Source organism: Peromyscus californicus, unplaced genomic scaffold, assembly GCF_007827085.1.
Source record: "Peromyscus californicus insignis strain IS unplaced genomic scaffold, ASM782708v3 Scaffold_3__1_contigs__length_106647218, whole genome shotgun sequence".
Lineage (NCBI taxonomy): Eukaryota > Metazoa > Chordata > Mammalia > Rodentia > Cricetidae > Peromyscus > Peromyscus californicus.
Window position 1 is genome coordinate 68,953,062 of NW_026294551.1, and position 25,013 is coordinate 68,978,074.

At 50.6% G+C, this 25,013-nt stretch overlaps 1 protein-coding gene across 4 annotated transcripts in view; it reads right to left on the reverse strand.

Moving 5' to 3' along the window:
• The window catches only part of Acsl6 (acyl-CoA synthetase long chain family member 6), a 56,474-nt gene that overhangs the window by 18,545 nt on the left and 12,916 nt on the right, over positions 1 to 25,013 (reverse strand). For 3 of the 4 annotated variants that reach the window (XM_052757765.1, XM_052757762.1, XM_052757764.1), the window contains exons 2-15: positions 21,033 to 21,253; positions 17,466 to 17,580; positions 16,754 to 16,818; positions 15,730 to 15,831; positions 15,240 to 15,339; positions 14,383 to 14,561; positions 13,301 to 13,333; positions 11,736 to 11,787; positions 6,840 to 6,913; positions 4,796 to 4,873; positions 3,410 to 3,544; positions 2,842 to 2,976; positions 1,230 to 1,325; positions 14 to 86 (exon numbers count right to left, since the gene is read on the reverse strand). In XM_052757765.1, coding sequence (XP_052613725.1) covers positions 14 to 86; positions 1,230 to 1,325; positions 2,842 to 2,976; positions 3,410 to 3,544; positions 4,796 to 4,873; positions 6,840 to 6,913; positions 11,736 to 11,787; positions 13,301 to 13,333; positions 14,383 to 14,561; positions 15,240 to 15,339; positions 15,730 to 15,831; positions 16,754 to 16,818; positions 17,466 to 17,580; positions 21,033 to 21,227 — 1,432 coding nt within the window. In that variant the 5' untranslated portion in view covers positions 21,228 to 21,253. Of the gene's footprint in view, positions 1 to 13; positions 87 to 1,229; positions 1,326 to 2,841; positions 2,977 to 3,409; positions 3,545 to 4,795; positions 4,874 to 4,930; positions 5,009 to 6,839; positions 6,914 to 11,735; positions 11,788 to 13,300; positions 13,334 to 14,382; positions 14,562 to 15,239; positions 15,340 to 15,729; positions 15,832 to 16,753; positions 16,819 to 17,465; positions 17,581 to 21,032; positions 21,254 to 25,013 lie in introns of all 4 variants that reach the window. The other variant, XM_052757763.1, reaches the window with a different exon arrangement.

The window sequence follows — 25,013 nt, forward strand, 5'->3', positions numbered from 1 at the left end:
CACGCTGCTCTACCTGAGGTCCAGTCTCCTGGCGTTGTGAAGGTACATCCAGCTGTGCATTCGGTTTGCCCATAACCTTCATAGACCTTCAAGCAAAACACAGAAACCATGATGTGGGCCGCACTGTTCCAGAGCTGTCTGTAGGCCCTTCTTGGCCAGCTTGCCTCCCACTGACTGCTGCTCCCAGCTGAGGAAGGTGGGAGGCATGGAGCCCTGGGCAGCTCACTCCAGTGGAACTGAATACAGCAGGGCTGTGCTGCAGCCTTTTGCCAACTTAGGTTGGGCAGCTTGGAATAAAGGTTTCTGGCCACACTTCAGCTGTAGGCTCTGTTTTCACTTGGATAATGCATACTCAAGATAAATATTCTGGACCTACTACAGGTCTGATTTTATCTTTGACATTCCTCTCCAGAGTTCAAGGCATATAAAGCATAAAAATCAAAGCATTGTACTTAGGAAACAGACATGTTTAACTTCCCCTGGATCCCTGCTGCAACCATGACATCATACCCCGCTTCTACAGGAACTTGACAGATGTTCCCTGAATGAATAAACGAAGGGATACGTTTGCTTGTCTGTTTTGTCTTTCTTAGAGATAATAAAATAACAGCACAGGAATGGGCTCTTCCTCCCTGATGCTCTTGCTTTGAGATGGGAGATGTTTTGAAGGCTGTAGAGTGCAGACAGGCAGGACAGTATGATACAGAGTCTCCAGCCCATCACGGATGCATTTATATTTTGATTTTTTTTAACAATATTTATTTTATGTGTATGTATGTGTGTGTGAGCATATGTATATGCACCATGTGTTCAGGTATGGGTCAGAAGAGGCCATTGGATCCCCTGGAACTGGAGTTACAGACAGTTGTGAACCACCATGTGGTTGTTGGAAACCAAACTCAGGTCCTCTGGAAGAGCACAAGTGTTCTTAACCACTGAGCCATCTCTCCAGTCCCTAAGGATACAGTTATAGTTCATCTGACTCCTTTTCCTTTTGCTACAACCCCCAAAGTCTCAGGTAAAGGACTCTCCTAGCACGGATATACCTGGGGGTTCCCAAAAGATGGCATGGCCATTCTAGCTCTCTGTGGCTGTGGGCTTTTCTTATGCACAGAATGAAAGGCTTGCCCCCCCCCCCCCCCGGGATCTTCCTTTGTACAGTAGAGCGTATAACAGCTGTACCCTGGCACACATCCCACTGCCCCTGAAGTAGACCCTGGATGTAATACCTGGCACCCCAGAGCTGCTCGTAGGAATCCCAGGACTGTTGGTGATGCGGGGGCTGCTCCAGTAACAATCATCCTCACGTGCCCACCAAGACTGGCCTGTGGGAAGAGAGAAGCTGCCAATGCTTGTGACACCTGAGATGGTCCTAATTCAAGGCCAACTTTCAACAGCTGGACACTGGATGCTGGGGCTCAGGTCAGGAAGGAAGCTACATGCTGAGGCAGTAAAGCTCTGTGCTGAGGAAGCCCCCTCCCCTTCCAAATAGGAAGCTTGATCAGTTGACAACTTAACCCACAACATGTCCAGTCCTGTAGCCAGTTTGAGATAAGTGCCATTATTCTATGTGGCATTTTTTTAAAAAAATACTACCCTTCTCCCTCCTTAAAGGATTCAGCTGCTTCCTTGCTCTCTCATTATTCACAGGCCTCCAAAGCAATTACTTAGGACAATTTTCTCCAACTCCCATTTTAATGGCAGTGCCTTTTTCTCATGTATAAATCAATACCATGCTTTATTTACTACGTTCTGCAGAGGACAAAGGATACTTGAAACACTTTGTTTCTGTAAGTTGAGCCAAGAGAGTTTAAATATTAATGTTCATGGCTAAAAATAGAACAGCAAGAGAAAGAGTGAGCTGATAGTACTGATGAACTAGATTCCTTGGGTGGCGCAGAGCATGGAGGCTGTGGCGGCGATACAGCAAGGGACACTTCTGGACCGGCCTGATTTGGGAGAGGCTGAAGAGATGGGACACCAGAAAAGGGAGAGAGGACTCCTGGTCATCTGTCGAGGAGCTGGTGCTATTGAAAAGCCACCACAGCTAGTTTCTGGAGATGGCACAAGGAAGGCCAGGCCTTCGGGCCCCAGGAGTGTCTTAGTGGAGCAATGGCTTGGCCACCCAGGAAGATGGAGGCCAAAGGACCGCCTTTCTAGGGGCCTTTTAAATATGTATATATGTGTGTACGGATGCATGTGCATATAATATTTTTTATTTAATTCTTTGAGAATCTCATACTACATTCACTCCCCACTCCTCCTGTTAACTCCACCGGGGTCCATCCCTGACTCCCTCACCTCTCCCGACTCCCTGTCCTCTCATTGGCTTTGTTTAACATCCTGTGGAGTTCAGCTAGTGCTGCCCATATATGCATGGGCGTGAGACCATCCACTGGGGCATGGACAACCTAGGGGTCCTTCACGCTGGTTGCTTTTTAGCAAATACAACACATCTCCAAAAATTAAAAAAAAAAAAAATCATGGCTCTAGAATTTCAGCTGCAGCCAGGCAGTGGTGGCACATGCCTTGAATCCCAGCAAAACTTGGGAGGCAGAGGCAGGTGAATCTCTGTGAGTTCGAGGCCAGCCTGGGCTACAGAGTGAGTTCCAGGAAAGGCACCAAAGCTACACAAAGATACCCTGTCTCAAAAAACAAAAAACAAAACAAAAAAAAACAAAAACAAAAAAATTCCAGCGGCAGCTTACGCTTTGACTTCCTGAGCACAGGAGTTATTTTTCTCTCCTTGCTACAGGTCACCGGCACAGTCTTCTCCATTTCTCCTGTGGGATCAGCCACCGGGCACAGCATCACTCTAGACTCACAGCCCCGTTTCCTTACCTGGATCTTACTGAAGAAGAGTTCATCCCAGATGCTGTTGTTCCTGATGATTCCACTCCGGACCTCGGCCTGCTTTCTTTTTGCTGCGAACTCCAGGAGCCAGCGCTTCAATGAAGTGTCTGCCTGGTGGAAGATCTGAGGAGCACAAGCAGTAGACGGCTCTCAGGGCCCGACGAGCTTGCTTCTAAACACATCCTCCAGCAAGAGGACCCAGACTAGCCAGCAGAGGAGCCATGCTCCCGTGTCCCCTCATGAGAGGTCACTGGATTTGCGGCATGAAGCTGAAGGTTAGCACTATCAGGGGCCAGGAACATTTTGGAGATGGGAAGGGGAGGGGAGGGCAGAGGAGGAGAGGGGAGGGAGGGGAGGGAGGGGACAGAAGGTCAGGTCTCTTTAACCAGAGTTTTGTAGGCTGGAAAAAAAGGAGAAGGAAGGACAGGGAAGAGTCAGGGGACATAAGAAGGGAGGCTTCCTTTTAGACCTGGGTTGGAGGGAAGGAAAGCCTCCCTGGGACCCCAGATTCGGTCCGCACCAGCAGATACGAAGCCTTCCAGTCTGTGGGACTCACCTTGTCATACATCCGATTTAGCAGCCGTGGGACCACAGGAAAGATGGTGGGGTGGAGAGCCTTCATGTCCTCTGAGAGGAGGCGGATGTCTCCCTGGAAAAAGCCCACGCGGCCTCCATGGCAGTAGACAACAGACTGAAAGGAGAGGATAGAATGTGGGAGTCATTTAGGGTGGGTACTCCTGGCTGCAGGCCAGAGAACACCCCAGGCCCCACCCAGCCCTGGCTGCTGCCATAAGACACTCAAGAGTGCCAAGTGAATGACCCACCCACCTACAACCTTTGCACTGAGTCCCAGCCAGGCCTAAGGAGAAGGCCAAGTGGAATGATGCTGAAGTACCTGTCCTTGTTGGTGCCTGCCCCTCACAGCCACTCTCAACCCTAGACACGAGCCACCCTGCTCCCACCCTGGAAACTCAGGTCCATGAAATGTTCTATTATCCACACTCTGTAAATGTGTCTGCTCAGGTCCCTAGAGGGCTGCAGATTTCCCAGAGACATCTCTGCAACTGTGGCCTGATGTACCATTCTCGTCAGGTACTAGAGCTGGTGGGAGACCCGGGGCTCCTGGCTGGTCCCTATGGGGCCAGAAACACATGAGGGGCTTTAGATGCGCTCTGTTCTTTAACACCCAGGACAGCCTTTTAAGAAAGGCAGTATTTCTAGCATGACCATTTGTGGGAGAAGAATGCAAAGCTCAGAGAGGTAAAGTGACTTGCCCAGATCAATAAAACTAGTTGACAATCCTGTCATGGCTGGCAGTCTAATCCAGGCCCAGAGAGGTGGAAAGCAAGGCCCATGCTAGCAGATCTCCCCTCTAGACAAAGTAGAAATATATTTGAAAGATCTCTTTTATTCACAGGCTGATGCTCTGAGTGACATGTGCATGGCAAAGTCTTTGACTCCACCTTCCTACATGGATTCCTGCCTTTGCTTTCTCTCTATTCTCACAGGATCTGTCTGAGGACCAATCTTGCACAGTCCAGGTCCACAGTCCTAGGAGCCACGACAGTTCAATACCACATGGTTACTGCTTTAGTTTGTCTTTTAGGAGTTTGTGAGTTCTGGAACAGAAGCATGTTGTCTGTCACAGAGCACTTCTGCAAACCCGTAATGCTCTTGGAGCAGACGCCACCAACCAGGCCCTGGCCCAGCTGAGGTGTGTCACCCAGCAAGATGAAGTGGGTGGGTGGGTCTGGGTGTCTCCCGAAGCACGGCTGCTAGGAAGGACAGGCGGGGTGGCGGCCAAGGTCCTCAGACCCCTCTGGCCCCTTGTGCTACCTTCTAAGGATGGAATATTTGGTTCTGCTTCACACCAGCAGTGACAAAGAGACAGCCTGCGAAGATTCTGGGCACGGAGGGTGCCTCCCTGATGCCAGGGCCTTACCTGCACCATTCGCTCAAACATGTGTGCTAAAGGCAAATAGGAAAAGTGCACATCCGCACGAGTGGGAGCCCACTGACTCTGCAAGAAAACACAAGGAGCCCAGGCAAGTCCCGGTCAGCCAGGCAGGCGTCTTACCTGGATCACTCTCTCAAACATGTGAGCCAGAGGCAGGAAGGAGATGAGCACATCGTCCTGTCTCGGAAAGATCACTTTCTGCAGGTGACGGGCATGGGAGACAGAAAGGAAAGAAACACTGACAGGAAGACAACGAGAGAGTCATAAAACAATAAAGAGAAAAATGGTCATGGGGGGGAGGGGTGGGCAGGGAGTGGGGGAGGGGCAGGGGGAAGGACAGAGAGAGAGGTGAGATGAGAGGAAAAAATGATGAGAGAAGAGGAGGAGGTGGGGAGGAAAGGTGGAGAAGGGAGAGAGGGAGGGAGGGAGGGAGGGAGAGAGAGAGAGAGAGAGAGAGAGAGAGAGAGAGAGAGAGAGAGAGAGAGAGAGAGGCAGCATAGGAAGCGAAGTGTTAGGTCGCAGCGCCAGTGGGTGTAGGTTATCTGCAGAAGCAAAGAGCCACATGAAGCACACATAAACCAGCAGAGCCAGGCTCCGCAGGGAAGTCTCCTCTCAGGACGGCCTGCACCTCACTTGTAGCCTGCCTGTTGGTGTTGGCGCCAGCCTGACTCTCTCCCCTCCCCATCCTTCCTGAAACGTCTGCCGCAGCCTCCCTGGGCCACCCGGGTAGAGACTGGTCTTGCTTCGATGGCATTTTCCAGGCCTCAGAGAGTCCTTTCGTCTCATCTGTGCCAGCTGGACTGAGTTATGGGTGGTGACAGAGGAGAAGAGGCCAAGCCACGAACAGGTGGCCAGACACAGCCTCCCAAGCCACAGCTGGGAAGCAGGGCCTTCCTTAAAGGAGAAGGCACAAGCTGGGCACTAGCCCACATCTGTCTCCCGGGTGGGACTGATCCCAGCAAAGGGTGGGGATTTCCTCCGTGGGACCTAACTGCTCTGTCTTGTCGTAGAAGTCTTCACTCCCCTTTCGTCTTCTGAGCCAACGTGGACACACTTGGGGATCCTGAATCATGGCTTAGGGCCCGGTCTCAACCAGCAACCATGCCTCAGTTTCCCACCAAAGCATCTCGGGGTTTGGAGTCTCCGCTCCACCGTATCGTGTGGCACACACACTCGGAGAGAGATTGTTTTCCCAGTGGAGGAAGGGCCTGGCCCCCTTTCTCTGGAAGGAAGCTGTAGCACATACTCACCGCGCTTGGGCCAGTCCTCCTTTCTTAGCTGCTTATAAACACTAACATGCTTTTGTCAGGGCGAGAAAGCAAGCTTTTTGGACTTTACAGTTACCTTTAAGCACAGCCTTACAATTAGCAGCTGCCGCTGTTTCTCAGACTCTAGTAGTCCTTAAACACAAAACGACCAAATTAAACCCTGGCCTGCTTGAGAAACAAGTCATGGAGGCTTACTCTTGAGACAAAGGCATACACAGGAGCTCAGGGAGCTCGTTTTTTTTTAGGTGAAAAATGAAAAGCAGGTTTACACGCTCCCCACCCCCACCCTGGGCTCTTAGCGCTTTTAGTTATCAAGTGAAGGTTGGGGGAAGGGTCATTTTGGCATTGGGGTTGAAAGCTGGTCTGATGGCTGCTGCCTGTAATCCCAGCATCTGGGAGACTGAGGCAGGAGGATCAGGTATTTGAGGCCAGTCCAACCAAAGGAGACCCCCAACCAAAAAAACAGCATTAGGGGTTAAAAGCGGCTGTAAAAGTGGGGTTGCGCTATTGAGGACAGAAACTCCGGTCTGCAAGCGGCTGCCCAAATTACAAAACCCTAGAACAAGGACAACAACACACAAGTCTATGTGCATCCAACCTCTGGCCCTCTCTCTACATTCATCTCAGCATAACTGTGAATATGGGCTAACACCTTTGGAGACGAGAGTGCCACACAGTAACATCAAAGTTTGGACACCCCTGCTGGGACACTGGAAGTGTCCCCTCGAGAAACACCTGCATAGGAAGTTCACTTTATTCACCTCTGTCACTTTCAGAAAGCCCGAGAAATCAGCCACCACGTTCCCATGGGTGAGCATCGCACCTTTGGGGTTCCCTGAAAACAGAAGGCAAGAAGGGCTGTTAGTTAGGAGTTACCCTTTGACCTCCACAAATGTACCACATGGCACATCATGACGTGGTGTACCCACCCAACCCCTGCACAAAATAAATAAATGTTAAAAGACTTAACAACAATTTTTAAATGGCTAATTTAAGCTAGGCATGGGGGCTCACATCCATACTCTCAGTTCTCTGAAGGCTGAGGCAGGAGAATTTCTGAGTTAAGGCTGGCCTGGATTATAGACTGAGACACTGTCATAAAAAGAGGCCTCTTATTTTACATGATACGTGAATTTTGCCTCCAAGGGGAAAAAAACCGAGAGAAAGAAGCAAGATTTGTGAGGAGGATTTCTTTGGAGAGGGTTACACAGAGTCACAAATCTCAATCCTAATCTAAAACCTGAGCTCACTCCATCGCTAATAGGATCTAGGGAACCCAGTGAGGCCCCAGTGATTGCAAACAAGTAATGAACCCCAAGGCAGGAGGCAGTCTACAGTCCGGAGTCAGCCCGAGGTTGTGGAGAGGATGCTGTGTTAGAAGGAACCTGCTCACCAGGCTGGTCTGCCGGGCATTTTGTCAATCAATGAGAAATGCTCTTTCCCCATAAAATCCAGGAGAGAGTTTGTGCACACAGAGTCAGGAGCTGTGGTGGGGGAGGGCTCAGGTAGCCCAGGAGACGTACTGCCTACATCAGAAGAACTCAGAAAAGTATCTATCAATGAAAGTGTGGGTTTTAAACATTTCCCTCAACCACCTCCCAACTTCCATAACAAGCTTCCTCATTCTTGATCCTCCCCCCCCCCCCCAGGTCAAACCTGGTGGGAGAAGACAGAATTCCCCACTAACAAGGTTGGGGAGAAGAAGAGGCAGACAGGGGAGGAGAGTGGGGGATTGTACCCTCCCTTCACACCAAACCCACAGTTTAGACTGCCACTGTATTTCTGAATTCAGCCTCTGTGACTTGCAGTGACCATGGGATACTTTATTAACCAGTAGTGACCAGGAAGACATTTATCCAGGGACAGAGAGAGAGAGAGAGAGAGAGAGAGAGAGAGAGAGAACTTCCCTCCCTGATCAAGTGGAATTTAGTAACAGAGATAAAAATAAATTCTTTCTCATAATTTTATTCCCTGCGGCCTGCTTGCTCATCCTGCAGGTGACCCATTTGGCATCAGTCAAATCCTCATCTTTTAATTCAGTGACAGAGGTGTTCCTCTGCTTAGGACGTGTGATGGGTGAGGTCTCAACCTGTACGCTGGCGCTTTCGCTCATGATGTCAACCACAGAGAGGGCTCTGGGGGACAGAGAAGTTTGTGTTATTTGAAAATTGACTTTTTTTCCCTAATGGGTAGTTGTCAAAATGTTTTCCTTTTGAAAAGAGAAAGACCCACAGGATCTGCCTCACCTGCGTGTGGCTCTTTATCCCAGCACTCCCTCAGGCCTGAGCCTGTGTTATTTCCCCTGGTTGACTGTCAAGACTCAAATCCTACAGAATCGCAGAACACTTAAAGTATTCCAAGAGTCACCTGGCAATTTTCACCTTCAGGTTCTGGAAGTTTCTAAGGATCATTCTCCAGATACCAGTCACATAACAGAACTGTCACAAAAATGGGTCCTTGTGCCACAGAGTTGTGTGTCTGTGGGGCTGACTGACATGTGCATGACCAACATAACCCAGGACAGAAGATCTCAGGATCAGGAGAGAAAGTTGTCTTTTCAGACAAGCACTCTCCACAGCCTTCTCAGCTGAGGCCCGACACTGACAGCTGGCAGGTCTTCAGATTTGTGCCCTTTTCTTCTCCAGCATAATGCCAAAGTTCAGGCCTTTTAGAAACACAAATTTTCTTGCAGATCCAAATGTCACTTTATAAATGACCTACAGGACTCTTAAAATATAACCAGAAATGTTCAGACTATTTCCACAAGCCATCTCTACACGTGACTCTCCAAAGGATGAAGGAGATGTGAATGTTGATCATAGAGTCTGGGAGCTGACAACTTAGGAAGCATGAGGCGAGCCTTCGGGAAGATTCTGCCTGCTGCCCAGATTCAGGACGAGTCTACACCTCCAGCAGCATGTCTTTTAAACTGAATGTAGAAAGTTTTCCAATTGCTCATATGAGGAATAAAAATCATCCTAGACAGACCTACAAGCAATCCAGTTTGCAGAATCAAACTGTAGATTTTCCTTTCTTTGTTGCTGGTACAGACAGTGAGAGGCTCTGACACCCAGGTCAACGTCTCAGTGATACCAGCTGTCTATTTCTCGGTTCCTACTCAGAAACTAACCCTCGTTGCACAAAGTGTATTCATTTAATACCCGTGAAAACCAAGGCTGAAGAGCGGTCACGTGATTCCAAGGCTATTACAGGAAGAGTGCTGAGGTGGTCTCCCAGAGCACCAGCAGGTGTTTTTAGAGTGACTGGGTACAACCTGGCTCCAGACAGTGCTGACAGATTCTGTTCTCCTCTGGCCTGACTAGGGACTCCAAAGCACTGACTGGTTCCAGGATATTCCCACCATCCTGTCAAATGTCAGTGTCAGGTCATATTTTTCACATTTCCCCACTGGAAGAATAGCATAACTTTCATCGAGGCTGACGGCCAGGCATTCTGCACGCAAAGAAAGCATGGGGCTATGCTGGGACATGGAGGACATGTGTGGCTGACATGCTGACAAGAGGCTGGATGTAAGAGGCACAACACAGGCTTAGCCTAAATCCAAGGAAGTCCGAGTACGTGGTCCAGCGGGATGATTTCAGGCCAAAGGCCTGCTTGCTATCTCAGACCAGCCTGGCACCTGCCACGGCTTGAAAGCAGAAGGCCAACCGGTTTTCCAGCTCCATGCATGCTGCCCCTCTGCACAGATAGGGAAGGACGGCTTGGCTTCCGCTGTCAATCCACAGTTGGGAAGGTGATGGCTATGATAATGGTGCTTTACAGCCAGCCAGCAGCTTATTTCAACAGCATGGAATACTTCTCCAGATAAAAGAGCAGCAGCATTGACCAAGCGAGCCACTGAACACCTGAAGTTACTCTTGGAGGGCAAGGAGGCCCAAAGCTAAAAGCCACAGCAGTGACTTGTTCCTCAAAACCATGTCGCCAAAAAAAAAAAAAAAAAAAAAAAATTATGCTGTGAAACTCAGCACCAACAAGACTTCAGGAAATGCTATGTTAAAGGCACCCTAAGCCTGAAGGGCACTTTTCAACTGTTGGGCTGGCTCTGGAGGGGGGCGGGGGCTGTGTCACTTTTCTAAAGGGATTAGTAGAATATAGTTTAGAAAAATCTTTAAACCCGCTTGAGTTAATGGCAAGACTCCATCCCCATCCCATGTCTAATAAAGTCACACCCACCAAGATCTATTAGCATGCATAATTCAGCGTATGTAGCCTCCCAAATGCTGCGTAGGCTGTTCGTGTAAAAGATTCAGGGATCCCAGGTCACTGCCCGCCGAGAACTATCAGGCTGGCCAGTCCTTGGTCTGGAAGTGAATGCTGGGAACTTCTTGTCCATTCAAGGTGAAGCAAGTAACTTCCTGTGATGGTTTGGATGAGAATGCCTCCTATAGTCTCAGGCATCTGGTGGATGAGAATGCCTCCTGTAGTCTCAGGCATCTGGTGGATGAGAATGCCTCCTGTAGTCTCAGGCATCTGGTGGATGAGAATGCCTCCTATAGTCTCAGGCAATAGTCTCCCAATTGATGGTACTGTTTGGGCAGTTTGGGAGGTGTATTCTTGCTGGGGGCAGGCTTTGGGAGTTTACAGACTCCTGCCATCTCTAGCTGGCTTTGTCTGCTTCTTGCTTGCAGTTTGAGGTGTGAGCTCCCAGAACTCAGCTTCCAGCTCCAGCCCACCATGTCTGCCACCCGTTGCCTGGTGGTCTCCACCATCGAGGACTCTAACCCTCTGGAACCACAAACCTTAAGCCCTTCCTTCTGTAAGTTGCCTTGGTCATGGTGTTTTATCAGAGCGACAGAAAAGTAACCGAGACATTTCCTAAGTCACCAGCTGAGGGAGGCAGCAGTGAGAAGGACGCCTTCCGGTGCTTCAAAGAGGTCCTGGGGCCTCCACGTGGTGGTTGGTGTCTCTTGGAGACGGTTTGCTGTCAAGCCCTCCAGTCTCACAGATAGTGCTGAGAGACTCAGTGAAAGCAGGGACAGGGGTCTGTAGACTGCAAAGTGCTGCTTCTGTACCGTCTCCAAGAAGTGTTTCTAGATTATTCTTGCCGGCATACCCCTTGTCAGCACCAGGCACAGACAGTCCTTTCTGCTCATGTCGTCTTCCTGGCAATCTTGCCCGTGGCTGTCCTTGCACATCCCACCCCACATCTTATTTGGCACCTTTAACCATCTCCTCCCAGGTAGGGACTTGGGGACAGTGACAGCAGAGGGTTTAAGTGGCTGACTTATGGCACTCTATCCAGTGGCAGAGATGGGGTTTTAAGCCCATACTCCTTCCCTGGTCTCTGACACAAAGGCCAGGCAGGAGCAGAAAACAGAGGGGAGAACCATTTCTCATAAAGAAATGACTCCATGGGCAGAGACCAGCCTACAGCTTGTGACCCAGCTGCCTAGACTCCATTGTCCTAGATCTAGAAGGTGCTGAGTCCCCTCATCATCGGTCTACCTCTGGCCAGCCCTGCCTTGCCCAGAATGGCCAATGGAAGAATCAGAAGGGAGCTAACAACAGTAGCTGAACAGGATCAGGACCAGACTCAGTCCATACCACAGAGGGCATAAGAGACTCCCAAAGTCTCCGGCCAGGAAGTCAGGAACAGAGACAAGCAGTCATGGCTAGTGATCTGGACCTCCACTTACCTGTTGTACCACTCGTGAAACACACGATAGAGAGGTCATCAGGCCGTGGGGGCTGCAGGAGGGAGAAGAGACTTATGTTGGAAAGAGCCAGTGGGACCCCTTTACCACCCAGCCCCATGAGTGTGCTAAAGTGAAAGGTGTGCTCGACATGTCGCACACTCCTGTGTGCTACAGTTGGAAAGATGGTCAGGTAAGCTCCCAGGAAAGAGGAAAGAAGCATAGTACGTGGATACATGTGTGTCCTACCAACCTCACACCTGGTTCCATTTTCCTTACTCCAGCCTGAGCAGAGTTCTATGTGGGGTTGGGTTATAGAAGCCAAAGACTCTTCCTTTCTAGTAGGTGTGGCTTGCTGTTGAGCTGTTTAAAGTACCCCAAGCTCTTTATCAGGCTCTAGCTACATTCCTGGACCCATGTTCCTAGGTCACTAGGAGGAGCCCACCTAGTCAGTGTGCACACAGGGAACAGCTTCCTAAAGAGGTAGCATGTAAATTGATATGTAAAAACAAGCAAGATTCACTCAGATGAAGGGAGCTTCAGAGAGGGGGCCTTGTCTGGGCACAGAAACTGGTGCAGCCCACAGGGTGTGCTGAGGAATCATGGAGCTGCTCTCCGAGGCTGAGGCTGGTGCAGGGAAGATGTGAAAATACCCAGGGTACTCATGGAGGGCTCTGGGAAGCAGAGCTATGACCTGCTCTGGCCTGGATGTGAGAAAGCTCACCAGAGGTGACCAGGGAGTGGGGAAGACTGAGCTGGAGGGGGTCTAGAAGCCAGAGGCCTTGCAAGAAACCTGAGCTTCTCCCTTCAAGGCCCAGTTCAGAAGGCAGAGACTGTCATTGCTACCTGACCTTGTGTGGGATCACTTGGGATGACATCCAGAAAAATTCAAAGAATGAAAAGAACAAAGGAAAGTCCAGAGTGGTAGCTCATGCTTGTGATCTCAGCGCTTAGAGGCAGAGACCATCAGACTGATGGGGCTCCTTGGTCAGCCAGTCTTGACTACTTGGCAAGGTCTAAGCCAGTTGCAAGGCCCTGTCTTAAAGAATGGTGCCTGAAGAAAATCAGTTGAGGCTGATGTTGGGCCTCCACATACACCTGCATAAACACTTGTATATATATAAACATGAATATGTGTGCATGTTTACACATCCACACAAAACAAACAAACGAAACCAAAGACAACAAAGCCCCTGGGCCATGAGGTTCACTTCTAGATCTTGGATGCTTCTGTCCACCTTATGCTCTGTGGGGTTCATAACATTCAAAGTAAGGGAAGACAAGACTTCCCCATAAAAGAGTTACAAGAGAGTCACGGGTGGCCAGGACTGGATGTCCTTTGTCTCTCTCCCAACATCTGACTCCTGCCCTCAGTCCTTCCCTGGGCTCTGAGCCCACAGCCATGTTGGACAGCTGGACAGGCACTCCTAGGCTGTACACAGGAGCTGCTTATTGACATAGAAGTATTCGTTGGCCTCTCCACCCAGCCCTGTGCAGGGAGGGGGCTCCAAGAGAAGCGGTCTCATTCACTATCTTGCTCACCAATGCCTGCTGGGAGATTAGCTTACCACGGGGGCCTTGTGATTCTCTTGGCCAGAGTCCTGAGAAAAGAAAATACTATTTTTAAAATGCTCAAAGATTATTATAAAATTTAAAAAGTCAAAAATCACTCACCACAGTAGGCCTCGCTCTTACACCAAGCCCAGAGTTTAGGATCCCTGACTGGACATGGGCTGTGGTGACAAATGTCACTTGAGTGGTCCCTCCTCAGACATATTCTAGCCTGAGGCTCCTGGGGAAAAGGGAGGATGCTGAGGGGACACAGGCCTGCCCCATATGCTACAGACAGGAGCCTGTACTCAGGGAGAAGCCAGGCACCATACACATACCACTTCGTTTTGGACATATTGGCAAACATACACAAGAGAATGGCTGAATGCCCTAGGCTACTAGATGAACAGCCAGTGCTGGGGGGACAGTGGGGAGGCAAGGAGAGGGGCTGCCAGGGCAGGTGTGGCTAATGTCACAAAGGGTTACTAGTGCACAGGGTCATGGGTGCCGTGAAGGACAGACAGAGGTATGAAGACCACTGGAGGGCTTGGGGGTGGATCTACATCCCATAGAGCATGGTAGAGTCAATAGCCATTGAGCAAACCAGAGGCCCAGGGGGCCAGGATGCCTCGCATCACTCTACTAGTCCATTCACTGCCACCAATCTGATGCCCCTAGAGTGGCCATGTACAGAAAATTAATTCCATTGGCTGCTGGGAGGGTCTGGGACCTATTGACAAAAACCTTCCCAGGTTCCTGGACTACCTAGTCCTGTGGTACACACAAGTTTAGACTTTCTGCAAGCAAGGAAGCTTGAGAGACCATGTGAGCACCTCTTGGGCTGGTGCCATCATCCATCTGTTGGTGCCTGCTGTTACTGACTGGGCCAGTTTCAGAGTCTCAATCAAAAGGGTGCCTATAAACACCGACTCCAGGTCTCCCTCCCCTATTCCTTGCAAGTCTGCCTTGTCTTGCCACTGATGCATCCGAAGGGCCCAGAACAGCCGCCCCCAAGGCATGAGAGGGGTGGGTGGCCAATGCTGTGACTTGGCAGCCAGCCAGCTCTAATCCAGCAAACATCCTAGATGCAGAGTCTCACCTCTATGGCCTGCATAGACTTGATGTTCACCCCACACTTCTGTCCTCTCTCTTTCAGGGCATCATCAAATGGCTCCATGAGGATGATCAGCTTGAGCCCCGGAGTCTCCTTCCTCTCCACATGCTCCAGCAGAAGTATGGCCTTCTGAGGTTTATCCACGATCACCGTGCAGATGTCCGCTGCAGAGGCCAAAGGGGAGAGTCAGGCTGAGCAGGTCATGACAGGCCACTATACCAGCTTGTGTGTAAATGAATGTGTAAAACGGGCTATGGGGGTCATGTGTCATGTATGCCATGAGTACTAAGAGGAGTCAAGGGCAAAGGCCCTTTATGGCAAAAGCGTCCTGAAGCAGACAGTTCAGCTTTTCTTCAGGCAGCTCCCATCAGCCCAGGTCTGCCTGGGACATTTACCACCATGGCAATGATGCTGCCAAGCTGCAGGAACCTTATGTGGCCACAGCCTCCTAGAAGCTCCCTCATGGCATCACAGACCTGTGGAAGGAGGCTTTAGGTGAAGCCTGAATGAGGATAGTTGGGACTCCAGAGGCCATGTCAGGGGTCATCATGCAAACCCCTAGTGTTTTGTTTTGTTTTTTAGATTGTGAGGTAGAGTCTCATATAGCCCAGGCTGGCCAACTGGCTATGCAATTGAGGATGGCTTTGAATTTCTGATCCTCTCTCCAACTTTTCAAGTGCTGTTATTTCAGACATTTTCCACTGTGTCTGGCTAATATCTTAGTATTTTCTGAGAACTGAAGTAAAATGACTTCTAGGAATACCCAACAATCAGCATGATCTAAGAGGCTGGAGGATGGGGGCTGGTTGCTTCTTCGGGAGGGAATGGAAGTTGGGGCTCACCTGTATTGATGATGTAGCGAATAGCCCCTGGGCCCAGGGTGTCATAGAGCGGGACCACCACCATGGAATACGTGTAGCAGGCCAGCTCTGCAATGATCCACTACAGAAATGCAAAGTTGGGGTAGGAGGGAAAGGAGATACAATAGGTACAACAGTCAGTGTGCTGGGGCTAGCCCAAAGACCTCTAGACATGCTCGCTACGCTAGTGTGTAACCTCTAGATTTCATGTCCAAACAGACCAAGTCCACTGTCTGGCCCTGCATGGGTCTCTTCATCATGACTTTTCCTCCCGTGGCTTTAAGTACAACGTGAATGGGGCTTGGGTAGGGCATCCATGCCTGCTGCAGGGAAGAGCTGGGGATGCAGGTGGTAGCACCATGGCCCCAGGTCTCTACTTTTTGTCAGACCCCAGGCCCTACCAAGAGTGGAAACAAGACTTCTGATTCCCTAGTCTACTGCTGCCTCTGAAAGCAGTCAGACTGATGCTCACCTCTGGCCGATTCTGTGCAAAAACACCAATGAACTGCTCTGTGCCCACTTTACATTCATGCTGGAGAAGTCCTGACCCCAGAAATTCAGCCCTGTTGGCCACCTGCACACAGATGGGTGGGGGTAGGGTGGGGTGATGGAGAAAGGAGGAGGCTTCAATGGGGCTTGTCCACACAGCTTTCATACAAGTCTGTCTGAGCTTCTGGGCTCCACCCAGGCATGCAGAAAGCCTCTGGAGGCAGAGGAGAGGAATTAGATGGGAAGGTGGGGGGAGGGGATAAAAGCAACCCCTCTGGCTTGTCAACCGTCCATCACTGATGTGGGAGGGGTTCATGAAGCCCCACCTATCCCCTGGGAGATGTCCAAGGTCAATGGCTGGGGGTGGGGATGGGTCATATTCTTTAGTGGTGTAGTCACTGACAAGTTGTTCATGTTCCTGTGACTAACCGCCTACCATTCCCATGTAAGCAAGCCTGCTGAAACTCCGGGGTCACAAAAACCAGACGGGAGGGTAGGAGGGGGGCTTGTCAGGAAGGAGTTCAGTGGGATGAGACGGGGTGATGGGAGGCAAAAGCAACTCAGACACATTATATACATCATGACACTGTCAAAGAGTTAAAAAGTAACTACAAGAATAAAAAAAAAGAATCTTATAGACATTATACATCAGGCTTCAAATGGGGACATTTTTCAGTGTAATACGTTTCTCCAAGGATCTTGAAGAAGACTCTTTACTATTACACATGTATTTGTATGTTTTAGTTTAACTTTATAGCTTCATTTAATTCTTTTTTTTTTTATCACATTTGAAAGATTTCTTTTTACCATAACATCTGAATTGACCGTCACTACGCATGCTTTCTAGACAGTTTCTGGTACCTGTTCAGATAAACCAGACATTGAATTCACATTGTTTTCTTTTCATATTGTGTTCTATAAAAATATATAAACTCCTCAGCCTCCCCCAACCCAGCAGGGTACCAGATCGGCAGGGCTGGACAGGTGGGGCCTGTGCTCTCACTCACCTCTTGGTAGGAAAGCCACTGGTAAGGCTGATGTGGCTTCCGGAAGCCAAGACAGGGCCCATTCCCTGCAGAGAGACAAGTGGGCTTGTGTCAGGGAGGGGAGTGGGTAGACTCACTCCTGCCCCTGTCCACCAAGCACAGGGTGGAAATCATGTGCTGTGGGTGTCTCTGGGTCCAGGAAACTTTCACTGAGCAGTTTGTCTCACCTGTTGTGGCCCAAGAAGGTTGTAAGAATGTAAGAACAGCTTCTCTCCAGGATCTGGGAGGCTAGGGGTGTGATAACGTGGTACCCAGTTCCTGCTATGATTTATGTGACAGTTCCTATGGGAGATCTAAAAGGCACTTACATTTGGGGAGGCCAGTGGCAGAAGGTCACAGGATGGCCTTCTGTGACCGCCTCCCTTTGATTCATACCCTGGGACTCCTGAGGCATCTCAGGGGTACAGGTTTCAAACTGTGGTTGACAGTGTGATATGACAGTAGGCTCCCCAGGGGCTGCCCACAGGGGTGTACAGAGTCAGTCCAACATCAGGCAACCAGTGTGAAAGGTTGAAGTAAGCTGAAGGCAGCCCTGAGCCATGTAAGTCGGCTGCCTCTCTAACTGGTGGAAAGACCAGGGTCTCTCTGCTGACCTGGGCACTGTCATGTCCCTAATACCACAGCTAGAGACCTGTTCAATGCTTGATACAATTCTCCATCTACTCCTCCTCACCTGAGATGCTAAGCCCACGGCGGAAAACCTGGTACATTGTCCGGGCATCATCGTAGTAGTGGGTAAGCAACTGAGTGCTCCCCCCAATCACAGATCGCCGAGCTCCACCGCTGTCCTAGGAGCCAAACACACCACAGAAGTTGGCTGAGGCAAGCATGGACATCAGGAATGGGCCCTGGTGTGTACACAGCTTGGATACATTCCTGCTTCACATAGTTGGGGCTTGGAAGTGCTCATATTCATGGCCTGTTCACACCAGAGTACACACACCCACTCTGTTATGTATCCACACTCAACATAATTAGTTACTGCATCCAGGCCCAGTTTAACAGTGTCTCACTCCCATACATTCCAGACAATCACACCACCTTTGTATGCTAGATCAGCATACACAGAACGTCCACAATTTTCAGGAACTCTTGAGACATGGCTTCACAATAGAAGGGGAGTCTGTTATCACTTAGATTCAGGATCAACCTGCCAAGTTACCCTGTACCTGGCCATCCATTGCTGTGCCCCTAGGTCAGCTGTGTATAGCCTTGAGCTAAGAAGGTTGGCATCCATCATGGCATGCAAGCATAGATTGCTGAGGGTTGTGCTTTAAGGTGCTTTCCCAGGACTGAAGCCTAAGAGGGTGTGAAGGAAGGACAGACCAGGCAGCAGCATCCTGGGCCCTCAACAATGCTGATCCAGAGAGGAACAAGGCAAAGGCCCTCTGTGTTGGTGCCGGGGACAGGAGTTGGGCGTCTGTGCCTTCCTTCTCCCCAGGGCCCCCAAGCCCAGAGCTCTTCTGTACCACAGCTCTGCCTGATCTCTCAGTGCTATTTGGGTTATCCTGGGATGGCCCAGAGCCGGCTAATTCTTGGAACATTGAGTCTAGAGAAAAAATTAGCACCATAGAGCAAGCAGCCAAAAGCAAAACCACAGGCAGCTCTCAGCTGTTTGGAGTGGAAAGTTCTTCTTGGCCAGCTCTGCTCGAGAAAGACCAACGTGGGAAGTTAGGGGTACAAGTGGTCAGACCCACTTCATACCCAGGCAGCAGATGTGACTCTCTTGTGCCGGGGACGGGGGAGGGAGCAGTGCTCGTGTGTTGGGCAGGGACACTTGGCTGGAGTTTGATAGATGCATAGGAGCTGGCCAGCAGAATGCACAGCAGGCGGTAGCAAGCACACACTTAGGGTACAGGAGCACAGGGTGCTGGGGAACTGTGGGTAATCTGTGGAGCTCTAGATGAATATGAGAGGAGAGCAGTCTAGAAAGGGTCACAGACCCAGGAGTGGGGGGATGGACTTTGGGTGAGGGTCGTAGCCAACCAGGGAAGGGTTTTCAGCTGGGGAAGTGAAATAGTCTGAATGATGTGTGTCCTAGTAAGTACCAGAGTGCTTGTCTCCCTAACCTCGTTTCTTGCCCCTATCACCTTTGCCCAGCTCACACTCATATGCTCCTGAGGGACAGGGACAGAGAAATCTTCCCGGAAAGGGTGGACTTAGCTTTTTCCCATGCCCCATCCTTTCAGTAAGACTCACAAGATCACTCATTCTGTATGTTTACAGACTGAACCGGAGTCAACCCTCCCACTACCCTGAGCACCACCAGGCCACTATCACCCAACCCAGGTGCCCAAAGCTGCTTCCTCATCCCTACTCTGCAACCACCACCCTTCTAAAGCACAAGCAAGCCAATCCCTCTACGGAAAACCCCCAATAAATCCATGATGTTCATCCCGAGAGTCTCTAGGTTCTGTCCAGGTGAGTTGTAATTATAAGCTGAACCAAAGTCCAACCATTCTTAATGGTTTCTCTGTACTACCCTACCAACGCTTTGGTGCTCTTTTGAGTACCTAATTTACAATTGAGAACTCAGTGACACAGTGGCTCTGAGCCAAGAATCACACAGCTCAGGAAGGCACTTGCCAGCTGCCAGCCTAGGATGTTCTCCATGCTCATCGCCATCCTGCTGGTCTTTGCCAGCCCCCCTCCAACTGCCCAGCACCAAACACAAACCAGCACTTTCCAACGCCCCACACTTTCAAGCATACCTGGGCCTTTGCACACATCACCCCCACTACTAGGAAGATAGCCTGAGAATTCAGATCCCCATTAGACAAGGATCTGTGCCCTTCCCAGCTGGCAAAACATCGCCAGGTTGGTAGTCACCGAGACGTATGATCAAGAACAAAGGGAGGTACACAAGTTTGTGTAGCATGATCTCATTTAAAACTGGGGAGCTGGTCCTGGTGATGTACACCTGTAATCCTAGCACTGGGGGAAGCAGAGGCAGGAGGATTAGGGGTCTGAAGCCAGTCTAGATTACATGAGACCATGCCTAGAGAAAACCAACCAACCAACCAACCAACAGAAGGGCTAGGAGTCGGGGATATCTCTCCATTTGCTCCTGGCTGGGACAGAACTGCTAACAGAATCAAGCCCAGCAGTGGAGGCAGAAGTTTCTCAGTATGTGGTCTTTGGTTTCTTATGAATAATGTGAATATATTATCCATGGAAAATGCACACTAGAGCTTAGAAGACAGGCAGAATTAAAAGAAAAAAAATAAACAATCATGAACCAAAAGGGGGCAGGGCTAGAGAGATGGCTTAATGGTTAAGAGCACTGGTTGCTCTTCCAGAGGACCTGGATTCAATTCCCAGCACCCACATGGCAGCTCACAATTATCTTTAACTCCAGTTCCAGGGGATCTGGCACCTTCACACAGACATACATGCAAGCAAAACACCAATGCGGGGGCTGGAGAGATGGCTCAGAGGTGAAGAGCACCGACTGCTCTTCCAGAGGTCCTGAGTTCAATTCCCAGCAACCACATGGTGGCTCACAACCATCTGTAATGAGATCTGGTGCCCTCTCCTGATGTGCAGGGATACATGCAGGCAGAACACCATATGCATAATAAATAAATCTTTAAAAAAAAAAAACAAAAAAAAAACACCAATGCATGTAAAAATAAATAAATCTTAAAAAAACAAAACAAAACAAAAAACAAAATCCATAAGTTCCCTAAGTTTGGAGAAGCAATCTCATCAGCCCCTTATTGACAAGCCGGTGTAACTTCCTTGCTTCTAGCCTCCTTGTGAGCCCAGGTTCTGTGAGGGGGCAGGGCCCTGGGATGAGCTCAGCTCTGGTCCCTGTCAGCCAGGGCTGGGGACAGAACTTGGGAGTGAATTTACCCCGCAGTCCCTGAGGACCTGCTTCACCCGCCCAGGGGTTGGCCAGGCTCTGCCTAGGGCCTATACAGTTAATGGAGCAGAGGGAAATGTTTACGCATTAAACTTCTGGGAAGAGAAAAATAAACAAGGCTAAGATAAAAATAAACAAGGCCAGGAAGTACTCAAAGTGCTAGATGGGTCTGGTGGTACCAGTACCTCCTTTGATGTTGCAGGGGTTCGAGGACCATCTTGCTGGAGACCTTGCCCAAGGCTGCTGCAGAGCATGTTGGCTGGTTACCAGGGGACACCAGGATTCTTTGGGCCACTTGGGGTCAAACAAGCTACAGGTTTGACTGCTACCCTCTGGAGCTACTTTGCATGATGGGCCAGTTCGTGCCCTGCTCACCTCCACTTCTTCTGACTGCATCAGGAGGTTGCATGGCGGCTGCAGGGCCTTTGGCCGGTGAGTGAGCCAGTAGGCGAGGATGGCAGCCAGAGCACCCATGCTCACGAGGGTGGTGGCTGAGAGGCTGCGGAGAAACTGGCCCAAGTCCCCTAGCTCGGGCAGCCGCAGGGTCCTCAGGATCTCCTGGGTCTGCATCTTCTCCAGAAGGGAGAGGACAATCTCTGTAGGAAATAAGAGACAGATGAGGGAGGAGACCAGACAGGCAGGTGATAGAGGGGTCCTACTAGATGGGTCAGGCCCTGGGGTAGTCAGATACGCAGTCTCCTGGTGCAGCACAGTACATCCCAGACGCTGGACACCTGGAGATGCCTTTTCAGAGAGAGACCGGAGCCCTCAGTATTGACATCTAACAGCCTCTGGCCAGCTTTCCTGAGAGCCACATGCCTAGGCCTCGGGACATGGCTGACACCTATTTCACATCTTCCAGGGGCCACTAGGCACTGGCAGTTCTCGGCAGAGAGTCTCTCAGGTCTCAGGGTCCTTTGTGACCCTGGTTGCAGATCTTTGCTTATGTTCGCTCCTAGATATGGAGAAGATGGACAGAGAGCAGATGCACTCATCACTGTATACAGGATGAGTGGGTGGAGGGATGCAGGCTCTGCCTGATTTGCGTCTGTGCTCCCAACCCTAGGCTTTGCCCCTGAAGGAGAGGGGGTAGGGGAAGCTGGCACAGCCCATGGAATAGCCCAGATAGACACCTCCAGGCTTCATGCCTGGAAGCCGATGGCCTATATGACTACCTGACCACTGTGGGTCTGCACCCCAAATACAGGACACCAAGAGCATTAATGGAGCAGAGGGAAATGTTTAAGAATTAAACTCATGGGGAGAGGAAAATAAACAAGGCTCAGACAGGAAGGACTCAAAGTGCTAGATGGGTCTAGTGGTACCAGCACCTGCTTTGATGTTGCAGGTAGTGGTTAGGGTGCACCTCCATGCCCTGAAGTCCAAGGGAATGCAGTGAACCTCTCAGGGAGACACAGAAGACGCCCTGGAGGTGAGCAGGGCATCTCCCAGAGATCTCTTGTGTCCTTCTGTTAGCTGCTGGGTAATGACACACTGGTGGAGCAGGTTCAGGTTGCTGGGCCATGGGTTCCTCACCTTGTCAGGGCTGAGGGGGTACAGAGGACTTGTTCAGGGGTCAGATGCTGACATTCACACTGGGACCCCTTAGTGTCACTACCCAGTAAGACCTGGAGCTAGAAGCTCCTGGGATATGCATAGGTCTGCCACCCCAGTGATCACAGGGCAGGCTCTTGACCAGCCCACACCACCTGCAGGCTGCCTCCTCATGGGCCCTTGGCATCATGGAAGCAGTGGCTATGCTTTTTCTTCTTGGGAAACAAAAACAAATGCCAACCGTGGTGACTCCGGAGCCACGGGATAGGAGCCAAACATTTGTTTGACCTTTGAGGGAGAAGGAGGAAGCAATATCTGTGTTAAACTGTAACATTACCACACGGCATGAGGTCGGCAATGTGCAAAAAAAACATTATAGACAGAGGAAAGATAGTTTTTCGGTTCAAGTCTCTGGTTTATTTGTAAACTACACATGGTTAAGCAAACCCAACCTTTGGGAACCGTCACTTTCCCATAATTGAAATGGGCACAGTACCACTGGGCATAGTAGAGTCACAGAACTATAGACATAATTTAAAGACGTGCTTGTCAGACGGAGGAGGCTGCTCAGCCTTGGAAGGAGAAGCAGAGGCAGGTCTGGCCCAGGTGGTCCAAACACTGGACAGAGGCAGTGTGGCCCAGACCCTGTGCTTCCATGGGAGTGTAGTTTTGCAGACACACAGCAGGCCCTCTGAGTTACAGGGACACTCACCAACCTCCAGGTAGGGGTGCTCCTGGGAAGCCGTGAAAGTGGCCCCTGGTCTGCCGAGGGCATCATCCCCGATCTGCGGAGCTTGAAGCCCAATTTTACCAGCATTTTTTTTTTTGTTGTTGTTGTTTAAATGTATGTGAGTGCTTTGCCTACACGTATGTCTATGCACCATATACATGCCTGGAGCCCGTGGGGGCCAGGAGAGAGCATCAGATCCCCTGACACTGGAGTAATAGGCAGCTGTGAGCCACCTTGTAGGTGCTAGGAATTGAGTCTGGTTCTCTGGAAGAGCGGTAAATGTTCTTAATTGTGGAGCTGTCTCTCCGGCTCCCTCCAGCAGTCTTAAATGAGACCCATGATGAGGACAAACATCCCAGAGGAAACACACACACACACACACACACACACACACACACACACACACACACTGCAGGGTTCTTGTCATCAGAGCGGAGGCACAGCTAGGCACTTCAGTGCCTTCACCAACGAAAACCTCTCTAGGGAGGGAGGGAGGGAGGGAGGGAGGGAGGGAGGGAGGGCTCTGGGCAGGTGGCCAGCTGGCCTTCTCCTCTCGGGACATCCACTTACCTAAAATGTATATGGGAAACCAAGTTGCAGTTAGACCTACCAGATGAGTGACTCACTACAAGACGCCTCCACCAGCTCTTGGGGGTGGGCTCTGAGCCGAGGGCTGTTTCCTTTAATGAAACGGACTGACTCAGTGGGCCCCTATCTAGCCCCCAAGGACTCCACTATACAGTTTAAAACGATATTAAAGAGGCTGAAAGAATATCTTGGGACCACCAATCCCTGGTGCTTGGCAGTTGCTCACAGACAGACCTCAGACTGTAGCACAAACCGGGCATTCGGGGCAGAGGACGTGATGCTGGCATCATCACAGAGAACACACCATATGGAACGTGCAGGTCACCCATGCATCCTCCCACCCCTGTATCCCACAGCTTCCACATGGCCTCTGTCCTCACCAGCTCGGAGCTGCACGGTGGACATGAGCGAGTGGGTAGTATTGTACAGTAGGGTCTAGGCTGCGACCAGACAGAAGAAGGCAGAGGAGGTGCCTGACTCAGCTATGACGAGGCAGAGCAGGCTGCTGGCAGGAAGTGACACAGTTGTGGAGGCTGAAGAGAAAAGGGTGTCCCAGGCAGAGGGAAGCCTACACACAGAGGTGGAGAGTGCCTGGAACACACAGGGAACTGAGCATTCTATCCCGGTAATACAGTCTTTGAGCCCTGAAGTCCTGTCCAAAGGTCATTATCACAAGCCTGTGAGGGTAGTCTCTGAGCTTCAGGAAAAGGGGGACTTTTCTAAACTGCCTGAATTCCTGATTCCTAGAAAAACCTGTCCTCTCCCCCACACTGTTTGGTCCTCAGAGCAGCCCCTACGCTCCCTGCAAGGAAGTGGAACACAGACTCTTTCAATGAGTCAGGGACACAGTACGTAACCCCTTGTCTTATGTGGCCACCCCATCCCTGCCAACACAGACCCAGTCCCACAATTCTCTCCTTTACAGGAATGTTGAACACACAGAAAAACTAGCTCTCGCCTGGTAAGAAGGGTCCAGGTTCAGGTCCCGGGAGGTGGTGGGGACATGTAGAGCCATTAGAGTCTAGCATGGGATCAGTCACGTGCTCATCGTCTTACACACACACTGTGAGTCTCCTCCCACCTGGAGCAATGAAGGACAGCCCACAGCTCCTCAGGTGGCTGTCCACCTAAGCAGCCCTCTGCAGTGACTACAGCTCCTTTGGTCCCAAGTTCAGCCTGCACCCCTCCTTGGCAACCAGAGTGTTCCATTTTTCCAGCTTTGCCTCCTGAGCCAGAGGCGCTTGCTTCTACTCTGAGACTCCCTTCGGAACTGGGAGACACTGCAGGGCAGGGCTGTGAGTCCAGGTCCTCTGAGGACACTGGCTTCGGAGCCAGTGTGCACCACCGAGCCCTTGGCATGTGGGAGGGGAGAGCAGAGACTGGTTCTGGGAGTCTGGTCTCTGGTTATTTTACACGGCCTTGGCCTTCTCTGGCCTTCTCTTGCCTGGGGTGGTCCCTGGGGTCCAAGCCCAGCTGCCTCTTTC